This window comes from Fringilla coelebs, assembly GCF_963513975.1.
Source record: "Fringilla coelebs genome assembly, chromosome: 3".
NCBI lineage: Eukaryota > Metazoa > Chordata > Aves > Passeriformes > Fringillidae > Fringilla > Fringilla coelebs.
In genome coordinates this window covers 72372739-72384027 of record NC_140030.1, presented here as the reverse complement: position 1 = coordinate 72384027, position 11289 = coordinate 72372739, and the positions used below count along the sequence as shown (strand labels likewise).

Sequence of the window (11289 nt, the reverse complement as noted above, 5' to 3'; positions counted from 1 at the left end):
TAGGAGTCTGGGCCGTCTTTTACCATCCCGGGAATCCGTGCCAGCTTGTGTTTTTTTTTTTAAATTTGTGTCAGTCAAGGGACGCACAGGGCAAGGCAAGGAAAAATACTGTTTCTGAAAATCCGTCAGTGCCCCCGTGTGTCGGAGCGGGGGCTGGCGAGGAGGCCGGAGAGGCTCCGTGCAGAGCCTGCGCATGGCAAGGGCAGTCGGGTCTGCAGGTGTCCAAACTAGGGCGCTCGCAGCCCGTCGGGCAGCGGGTGGGGCTGGGCGGGGGGATCACGCTGTGCCCTCCCAGAGGGGGCTGTGAAATGAGCGAGCCGTGGCAAAGGCTCTGCGGCAAACCATTTTCAAGGACAATCGTGTCCCACAGGAGCAGATTCGGCGCGATGCCCTACATACGGTGTGTGAGAGAAGGAAATATCCAGAAATCGCTGAAGAGCCGAGGCTGCGTGTCCCTGTGCGGACAGGCAGGAGGGCGGAGGGCGGCCGCAGAGGCCGCCCCGGTTTCTGCATTTGTCTCTAAAGCGTTTCGTATCCCCAGAGACGGCGGCCGCCCAGCGCAGGGCTGGATTAGGCGAATCCCGTTCCGGTTTTTAAAGCAGATTAGTGGAAAAAGGAGAAAGGACCGTGTTGTTGCAAAGGGTTCGCCTCCCTCCGGCCGGTCCCGGCTGCCGTGCATCCTTTGCTCTTACAGCAGCAGCACGGGAGGCGGCGGCTCCCCCGCGGCTGCCCTGCGGCCCGGGGCGCCGCACGCAGAAGGCGCTGCTGCTGCTGCTGCATCAGTTCTGACGCACTGCACGGACTCGCTGGCTTTCAATGGGCCCCGAGCAGCCCAGGCTGCCGCTCAGCCGGGCGGCGGGGAGGCTTTCCCAGAGCCTCACCCGGGCCCCAGCACGCCTACTGCTGGCTCCAGGGCTGCGGTGTTTTGGTGTATGTATGATCTATTTTATATTTTCTTTAATGGTTACTCTGTGTCATCCCGTTCGCTGCGCCTCATGGCCCCGTCCCCCCCCTCCAGGCATCCCTCCCCGCTCGGGGCGGGGCCGGACGCCGCTGTTTGGATTTAAACGTAGCAGCGGGAGGGGGCGGGCTCGACCGGTGGTTCCCGACTCCCGGCTGCGGCTCCCGGCTCCGCCATGGTGGTGCCGGCGCGGCGCGTGAAGACGGAGTACATGAAGCGCTTCAAGGAGCCCAAGTGGGAATCGTGCGGCGCCTGCTACCTGGAGCTGCTGCACTACCGCCTCAGCCGCCGGCTCCTGGAGCAGGCGCACCGGCCCTGGCTCTGGGACGGCTGGGAGCAGGACAGCGGCAGCGGCGGCGGCAGCACCGCCGGGTCCCCTTCGCCGCCGGGCGCCGGCAGCCCCGCGGCCGCACGGGAGGAGGAGGAGGCGGCGGGAGCGGCAGCGGCAGCGCCGAGCGAGGCGGGACGGGCCAGCCCCGGTAGGGAGCGCGGCGGTGGCGGGGGGGACCCGCGTGTCCGGTGCGGCCCGAGCCCCCTCCCCGTGCTGCCCTGCCCTTCTCCGCGGGGCTCGGCACAGGTGGCTCTGCCCGGGCCGCCCTGCCGAGGCTTGGGGGCCGATCCTCGATCCCGGGGGCGCCCGGGCCCGGCGGGGTGACCGTGCGGGGGTACCCGGCTGCCGCCCGGCCCGTCTCACCCGCCCCCAGGACATGGCCCGGGGGTGGCAGGGCCCATCAGCCGGGTCCCGCTGCCTCCAGCCGGATCCTGGCTAGGCCTGCGGAGAAGCCATGGCTGCGGCGTCGGAGGTGTCTCTTTAAAGAGCCAAGTGGTGGCAACTCTCATCCTGAGTCACAGCCACTTATGTAAACTGTTGCCATGGGAGCCAAGCATCTCCGCAATTATATAAGAGGGTTCGCCGGCAAAAACAGCGGCAAGTTGGACCGTGTGCCAGTGGCTGGCTCTTAACGCAATTGCTTTCCTGGAGCTGCACATGTCTCGGCTGAACTCTTGGTTCTTAATGCCCCTGAGGTTTGATCTTGGGTGTGCAGCTGAGTGGGGTCAACTATGTAGCCTGAACAAGTGCTGAGCTGGTAACATTTTGTTCTCTTCTAATACAGAGTAATTCCCTTCCCTAAGAAAGTGGTTAGGCAGATAATAACATGGTCAAGCTTCTCAAGCTGGTATCTTTTTTTATCCCATAGGATACAGTTTCTTACCTGTAGTGAAAGAATACTGGACCTAGCAGCCATTGACTGGTGTTTTAAAATGCCTTTTGAATCAGCTGCCACTCTGTTGTGCAGTTCCAGAGAAAATCCTTGAGAACTGTTAAGCCTCATGCTGATTGTTATGGTGTGTGTTTTTTTTTTTTTTTTTTCTTCCCCAGAGTTAGATGTGCTTGTCTGGAGTGGGGAAACTAATCTGATCCAATGCCCTTTAGGACCGGAGCTTTCCAGAATTATCTGTGTTCTGATATTCAAGACTAAGCTGCATTCATTGACCTTAAGAATTCCACATTACACAAAAGCTGTAGCTATGCTGTCATCTGTTCTGGAGGCTTGGTGTTTCAGACCATACTAGTGATGTGGGGTTCGGCAGTCAGCTGGGTGGGCCTGTGGTACCCAGGTCTTGCATGGGGTGCACACAGCTGCTGGGTAATACATTCCACCTCCCCAAAGCTTCAGCTGGGATAATTTTATGCCTGGTAGCTGGTACAGTGCTGTGTGTTGGATTTAGTACGAGGATAACACACTGATGTTTTTAGTAGCTGCTCAGCAGTGCTTACCCTAAATCAAGGATTTTTCAGTTTCCTATGGTCAGCCAGGGAGGAGGTGCACCAGCAGCTGTGAGGAAGCACAGCCATGACAGCTGACCCAAACTGGCCAAAGGGATATTCCATAGCCAGAAAGTCCTGCCCAGTGTACAATCTGGGTGGAGTTGCCCAGGAGCCACTGACTGTCCATCACTGGTTTCTCTTGGGTTTTATTCTTCCCTTTTCATTACTATTATTATATTTTACTTCATTTCAATTACTGAGCTGTTCTTATCTCAACCCATGAGTTTTTCTGATTCTTTTTCCATCCCCCTGTAGAAGGAGGGGAGTGTGTGGCTATGTGATACTTGGTTGCTGGCTGAGGCTAAACCTCAACAGCTGTGCAGTGATGGAAGTACCCCAGCTCACCAGTATGTAACAGACTATTAGTGGGCCTAATTTTGCTTTCCTCAATCAGTCCTTGAGGAAGCTAGACTGGGAGCATGTGTGAAAGAACTCCATAGTATCTTGGTGAGAAGAACTAAGGAGTTGCAAAAGATCAGGGAGTGGTTGCATGGGAAAAAGGCAATGCTCTCTAAAGGCTTGGCTTTTAGTGAGAGGAGGTGGAAGCTGTTGAAGCTGCACTCAGAACCTGGCATTCCCAGCTGTTCTGATGCACTTTGAATATGTACAAGCCTGGGGCAGTTGTTGTAGGGACCTGAATTTATTTTCTTCTTGTTGAGCCTATGGGTAGAGCACATAAACGTGCTACAATCTAATGGCACTGGCAGTTGCCAAGGCTAGGGACTGCTGACCATGGTGCTCTGCTCACTCATTAGCCTGCTCCCTGATTCCTTCCCTGACCCCTCTCTAGGGAAATGTCCAGCTGGAGTTACTTGGTATTCTGATTCTAGTTGGGATTCAACAGGGAATAACAGCTGGCTAGCTGTGTCTGTGGTCAGCGATGGTGTAGTGACTATCCAGGGCATCCAGTTGTGTCCTCAGTCCTGCAGCAGTGGCAAAGGGACTGTGGAGCACCAGTGGCCTGCCAGGCTGCAGGGTTTTGGGCAACTGTGCTTCTGTAACTGATACACCTTTGCCATGGATGCTGTAAGGAAATGCCTAAGGTTTTGCTAGGTTCTCACTATTTTATAGTGGGAGAAAGATCTGTACTTCACATTCACTTCTTTGCCAAATGGCTTAGAATAAACATTCCTTAACTTCTGTGAGTATTTAAAAGCTTTGCTAAGTCTTTAGCAGAATGACTGAAAACAACTCTGTTTAGGCAGCTGGGTTTAGTGGATATTTATTGTATCTTAATGCACATATAATATATAAGAAGGTGACCCATTTAGTATTGGACAGTCATAAGGATACATTTTTCTTCTGCTTAGTGTCTGGCTAATTAAGGCATGTGGAAGAGATAATACAGAAACTACCACTCTGAAGCTTCTACTATTAAACTGTCTTTTTTTTTTTTTTTCCCTTTACTCTGAAAGAACTTAATTACACTGAAGTGCTGTGGGGGTAGCTGAGTGTGCTCATGTTGATGACATCTTTTGTCTTCTGAATCTGACATCCACCCACATGCTGGAACATCCTAGCTGTTACCTGGCTACTGCTGCTTCCTGCGGTTTAGTGGGGAATCTGATTTCTGCCTGAGTGGTATTGACAGTGCTTGTTGCCAACATGGTCAGCACTAATGTTGTTTAATATCTGAGGTAAACAGAATTCATAATGGCATGTGCTGCCCTGGTTTCCTCTTTCCTCTCATTGAAATGAGCCTGTGTTTGTAAAAGCTGTGAATGCTCCTGGTGTGTGAAGAGGAAGTGGATGTAGGCTTTAATGTTCAGTGGTCTTGGTCTAAAGCACTGCCAGTGTGAACCCCTGGGGCAGCAGGTGGAACAAAAGTGCTTTGTTGCTGTGTCTTGCACTGAAGCTATGGCTGAGTGATATCAAGGTGTGCTCAGAGGCAACTTTGGGTTAATTCCTTCTGGCCCTCCACTTGTGGCAGCTGTTTGTGGGATTGTTCTGTGGAACATGCCCAGGCACAGATGTGCTTTAAACATAATCCCACGAAATCTTGACCTAAATGAACTGGTGTAGTTGTGGTGTAGACACATCCTCAAAGCTGTCAACAGAACCCAGTGGGCTGGTAAGTAGAAGACAGAAGCTCTTGGCAGCAGTGCTGCTGTCAGACCTGTTGCTTGTGAAATGACACTGCTGCACACACATGCAGGATGAAGGCATCTTTCAATCCTTATTGCCATTCTGCCTTCAGCATTTTTGCGCAGTGGTCTTAAGTGACAGCAGTGACAAGCTGTCATTGAAGGAGTTGCCTCAAAAGTATTTGGAAAGTGACTGATGTGGATTAGTGGAACTAAACAGAAGATCCAGTTTCAAACTTGTACCCTGATCTTGTGTGTCATCATGTTGCAGGGGCATTTGCTGGCCCATGTATGTGGGAAGAAGAAGTTTGTAGTGGGGGAAGAAGGAAGGGCATCAATTCAGGGGTTTACAGTACTGTTATTTAAAGTTGCTCCCATTTTTTTTCCCTTGGAAACAAGCTTTGCTATCAAGCCAATCCAGTAATTACTTTCCAAACTGCTGCAAATGAAGCTTGCATGAATCTAATCAACTCTGAGCTGCTGTGTGGCTGCTAGCTCCTTTATTGCCTCACACCAGAGCTGCCTTGAAGAAATTATGTTGCAATCTGCTTCATCTGTAGTAACTTACCAGCTGTAGTTTGTTGATACCCACAACTGGTTATATAGCCCCTCCAAGAGGTGTAGGAGACCTGCCCCACTTGGGGAGGTGTCGGTACAAACGCAGGAAACTTGTGGAGTTCTGCCTGCAGCAATGCAAGCACAAAGTGCCTCTCCTGGTGCAGAGGAAGCACTGTAAGGAGCCAGCATCTCTACGCAGAGATAACACCGCTGACCCTGTGACCTGGCCCGTGGGTCTAATCAGAAGGCTGTTGATATCTGTAGTAAGTCATCAGGGCCTTTGAAATGGGGCTCCTGTGTGGCAGTGCTGCGGGAGACAGCCGCTCTCCCGGGCTCTTCCTGCCTGAGCCAGGAGCGGAGCTGTTACGCAAGTGGGCGATGCAGCAGGGTTTAAGTGACCTCTTCTGGGCAGGAGCATTCAGCAGCCCTGTTGGGTGGGCCCGTTCTGCCTGTTAAGCACTTAATCCCCTCCTGTCCATCCAGTGTGCTCTGCTTAGCATCCATGATGCAGTTTTAAACATTTCTAGCTTTTCCCCTCTCCTGTCTAATCCCTGTAATGCTGCAAGCTGGTCAGTTCTGAGTTTCCTGTGTCTGCTGGAGCTGATGCATGGTGCTCTGCACAGGAAGGAGATGGGTAGGAGTTACTGGGTCCTGGACTTCCTCCTGAACAGCTGGGTCTAAGTCCTGCTCCAATTGCTGCTCTTCTGACTTTGTGTGAAAAGTGATGCCTAAGAAAATGGCTTGGATATAAACTGTAGTTTTAAATAAAAGGCTTAAATAACTGTTAGACATCTTGTGCCTTCACAGCTGAATTCTGTGTAAATGGCATTGTAGCAGTGGGTTCATGGAAACCCCTGCTCTAATAGCAGGTGCTCATAAGTGCTACGGTACACTCTGGCATATAGCATTTACTGTAAGGCTGTGCACAGGACTCTCTGTGCCATTTACCCATATGCTTTTCGTGCTATTTTGGGACAAGCTGGCTCAATCATTTCTGGACCAGCTGGAGCTGTATCCTGGTGAGCAGCATCCCCAGGCATGGCTGTTGCCTTGTTTTTTAAAGCTGAACTATCCATGTAATTGCAGAGCCCCCACCTTCCTGTATTTTTAAGTCTCTAAATGCCACTTCTGCTGTTTATGAAGTCAGTGTTGCTCCATCCCCCTTTGCAGAGAAGGAAGATGACATTTTCCCTTGAATGGAGGATGGAACAGCTTTCCAAAAGGAAAAGCAATCTTGTTGCAGAATTGACAGCAATATGTTCCCTTTCAGAGTTTAATTTTCTCAAAACAGTGCTTCCTTCTGATAACGGACCTAGTCCCTCCTTTAGAGTGGCCGTGCAGGGAGATGCTCAGATAAAATTTTGTAAAGGGATAACTCTCTGCTGCCTGTTTGCAGCCATGATGAATGAGCTGCCTTGTTTCAGAGTGAAGCTGTGTGTCCCAGAGCACAGGGAAAACAAGCATAACAAGTCTAATACCACACTGAGCTCACTGCTGCTGTCTTTTACCAGCCTTGTCTATAATAACTGAAACTACACCCAGCCAATATTTAGGTATGTAAAATTAATTAGCCATTTTTGCTCTCAACATGCCACTGCTTTGGCCTTGACAATTATTTTTTTGTTGTTGTTTTGTCATGTCATTCAACTGAGCTCTCAACAAATACAGCTCTAAATACTTTAACATTGCTGTTCACTCTTTACCAAACACTCAGCTGCACTGCAGTATCACCTGTAGATGAATGCTGCAACTGCACATCTTGGAAAATGGTTATAGGCAAGCCTGAACTGGGCCCAGCACCATGGAAACTGTGCTGGCCAGTCTGGCAGCTAGCAAGGGAGCATAAGGCTTGCTTTAGGGGAATTCTGGGGCATGGAACAAGCCTTGGTATCTTTACCCTGCAAATGTGAAGTGAGCGCTAGAGTAAATGGATGCTTAATCAGTGTGCCAGGCAGGTAACTTCTATTTCATCAGAACTGGATGGACATAGAACTGAGATTAAAGCAGCATCAGATTGGGCATGCACACACTTGAAATCACAGCAACTATCAGGAATGGTTGCTATTATGTCACAGGATTGGCAAGCCCTTCTGCTTTTAATGATGAAAGCATTTGGGTAAAAACTGCAGTACTTGTCCATGGCCAACCTGTCAATATGTAAGCAAGCCCTAAACTAGAAGAATTCCCTATGGCAGTGAAGGAATTCCTTCTGTCCATACCAGTGTATGCTGGTGATGGCTGAATGTGCTGAGACTTGGAACAGAGGTGGCGTGGAGCTGGTCTCTTCCAGAGGCAGAAATAGATGGTGTGCTAGAAAACGTGCAAGTTTGGCGTGTTTATGTCAGCAGAGTTTGAGTGATCACTGTGTGTCTAGCAGAAGACAGCATCTAATGATCAGACTTGAAAGGAACTGGTTACTAGTGGACTCCTATACTCTTAGGTGAATAAAAGGCATGTGTCTTGTAGGTGATCACACACTATGGGGCAATAAGATTGGCTCTTATGGAACAGTTGTTCCTCTGTGTTTTTATTAAATAATTAATATTTTATATAATGCTGATTCAGTCTTCAGTGATGATCTAAAATTGCAGTGATTCAGCCTTTAAATTTTTTCTCACAAACCCTACTTTCCATACCCAGTGCCTGGAGGACTATTGCTGGCCCCTTGCTATGGAAGGCTTAAATGTGTGGGATAAATGAGCCTTGGGGAGTAAAGCCTGCAGAGTGTGGCACTTTAAGCGTACAACACAATTCACAGATCAGGTAGCAAAGGTGATGTCTACTACTTTGTGGGGTTTTGCTTCATACTCTCCTCTCCTTCCTAAGCAGAAACTGTAACAGAGATACATGTATAAACAGAGTGCTTGAAAATGAATCACTTTTTTCAGTGGAAGCTGATAATATGAAGGATTTAATATTGCACACAGTCTTATCAGACTTCATCTCTGACTGGCTAGCAGCATCTATGTGGCATTCAGCGCTCCATCTGTTTGCTGTCTGAGAGATGCAAGAATGAAATAGTGAAGACAAAAGATCACTGGAAACAGTCTTTAAATTCTTCCTGGGGCTGTTGGTTATCTGTAACCTCACTAGTGAAAGGCATTTTTAAGTATGGGAAAGCTGTAGTCACTAAAGAAAGAATGAAAACATTTAAGCAAGGTATAGGTCTGTTGCTAAGAGAGCAATGACTTCTTGAATTTCTAAAAAAAGCACAGCTTCAGTGATGTATTGAGAGGCTGTGCAAATCAGACATTAATATGTTGTCATTGGGAGCTTAAAGCATAACTTTTTTTCTTCTTCAGAGAAAGAAAAAGAAGATCAAGAAAAGCAGGAGAAGGAAGAGCAAGAGAAAACTGTAGAACACACTTCTGCAAAGGAAGCAGACAAAACCAGCCGTACAGGACGACGTCCAAGTCGAAGTGCCTTGTCCAGCCGTAATGATCGAAAATCAGCCAAAAGTCCCCAAAGGACAGATGCACCAAAGGAGAATAAACATCCATTTGCTCTCTATGGGTGGGGAGAAAGACAGACGGATACTGGGAGCCAGAAAACTCACAACGTCTGTGCTTCTGCTTCGGTGAATGAAGTAAGTAAGAGCTCCTGACTGATGAAAAGGCAGTGACTACTTAGTGCCTACAGCTGTCTTAATAGCTAAGTAAAACTTCTCAGGGGTCCCTTTATTTGAATGTATGGAGATTCTTGCAGTAGGTTCTATCAATAAACTTGAAGAGTCTTGAGATGTCCAAATAAGAGCTCTTTACTGTTGGTTTGGAAGCTTCCCAGATTTGACTAATACTTGCAAATTCTAATTAAAATTGCCTGTCCTGTTTGTGGCTGTTACAGTGCTACCAGCAAAACTGGCTGTTCTAAAATTATTTCTGCATTCTGAACTTCATGAGAACAGGAGAAGAGCAGGCAGTTAGCACCAGGCAGCCCACAGCAGGAAGGCATATAAACACTGGGAAAGTCCTTGAGCTGTGAAAGAGACTTTTGCTGGGGCACTTCCTAGACTAGGAGCCTCACTGAGATGGTACAAGTGCTTTTCTGCTAAGATGTCTTGTCTAGCAGCCTGTTTTGGTGGCTTGCCAGTAGGAAATGTTGCTTGCAGCAGAATGGTCTATCAGATGGCTGATGGATTACAGGGCTGGTGTAAATATTACCAAAATAGCACAAATTAAATTCATGTGGCATGGACAGCACTAGGATTCTGCTGTACTGGGGCTCTGTTTCCTAGCTTAGAAACAGCAAGGGAGTGTTTTAACAGATCCATTTCTTCTCTATAACTCTCCTAGGTTGGTAAAACACAATCGTTAATGCATCCCTGCCAGTGTCTTGTCCATATCCAGATGGAGCTGGCCTTTGATGGGCTGTTTTGGAAGGGATTTGAAGCCCAGGCTTTTCTTTGCTGGACAGCTCAAACCTTTGATCAAAAGGAGGAACTTGGGCCTTACAGCTTTGGAAAGAAGCTGCCTTTCCTGATAATGGACACCAATGCTAAATTGATAAACTTTGGTCAGTGCTCAAAATAGTTGAGTAGTGCTTTATGTTGAAGCCTAGAAGAGGCTGAAGCCTGATATGAGCAGAATTATTTCTATTTTATCTTAGACATCTAATATTTCTTACACTAGAAACAGTAATGGAACACCTCAGTTTGGGTCTTGAGTTTGGACTGAAGAGGTAGAACATTTCTGAAACACTCCCAATTATGTAGTGTTTTGTCACTGAGGGTGTTTCTTTATGTCGGAACCAACTACTGCCTGCTGAGGTTACTTTATCTTGCATGTTTGAAAGGTGTTACCCCTTGTTGAGATGGGAGACAGGATTTTCAATATGGAGATAGACAAGCACAACATAGAAACTGGCTCTTCATATTAAATTTTTGAGGAAATATGAAAAATTATTAATATAAAAAGCATGTAATTGTGTTAAGCACATTGTTCAAAATTAAGATCTTTAGTCTTTAAGGGATCCCTAGGGTTTGGTCTTACTAATAGGGCTTAGGGATATTAGGCTTAAGGGATGCTTAGGCATATTGAGGGTTGTTTAAGGTTTTAAATGATGGAAACAGAGAATTGAAGTTTTCAGAATTCATCTGAGTAAGACTGAAACATTCAAGATTTTTGCGATCATTTAATAGTTGGAAATGTGAAAGATAATGCAGAACAGAATTTAAAGCACTTCTCATGGAAAAAAAATCTATGTTCAGTTAGTGGTACAAATTAGAGGAGAAAATATAATCTTGCTCACAATCCCTGTTCCTTCAGGATGAGGACTGGGACAAATAAAAAGTGATCCTTGTCATTCCTGAGGGGTTCCTAGGCTGTTCTCCTTCCATAATACTAACTCTGCTCTTTTAGATTCACGAATCTGCCCTACGAGCAAAGAACAGGAGACAAGTGGAGAAAAGGAAGCTTTCTCAGAGGCGAGTGCGATCAGCAGAGGCAGAAAACACTTGGCGAGCAAAGCCCTCCCCAGCAGACAACCCTTGGATGACAGAGTACATGAGATGCTACTCAGCAAGAGCTCTCTGAACCTGGATTCCCTTAGGCATCCTCAGAAGAAGTCACGCATATCAGGACACTGGTGCAAGGAACCAAACCACTTATGCAAGGTTTTTATAGGGAGTTTCCAGCTGTTAAAGTATTTGTTACAATGTTTTTATCTTGGCTACCTACCTCAGAGTGGGGTGTATCCTTGGAGCCATAACATTTGAAGAGGCTTTTAGATATAACTACCCAAACTTTTAAACAATTCCCCTTTTGGGAATTTTTCTAATGCTTCAGTCAGTTTGTTTTGAGGGTGGGAGGGGGAACCTTAACATACAGGGAGTCAAAGCAAACACTTTTTTGATCATG

At 47.6% G+C, this 11289-nt stretch overlaps 1 protein-coding gene across 1 annotated transcript; it reads left to right on the top strand.

Moving 5' to 3' along the window:
• Positions 1–1136: 1136 nt before the first annotated feature.
• On the top strand, positions 1137–10965 carry CCSAP (centriole, cilia and spindle associated protein; the record flags this gene model as incomplete). The annotated part of the gene is made up of 3 exons (XM_084203667.1): positions 1137–1440; positions 8737–9020; positions 10792–10965. The coding sequence occupies 3 exons, from the start codon at positions 1137–1139 to the stop codon at positions 10963–10965; spliced, it is 762 nt and encodes a 253-aa protein (XP_084059793.1).
• Positions 10966–11289: the final 324 nt, after the last annotated feature.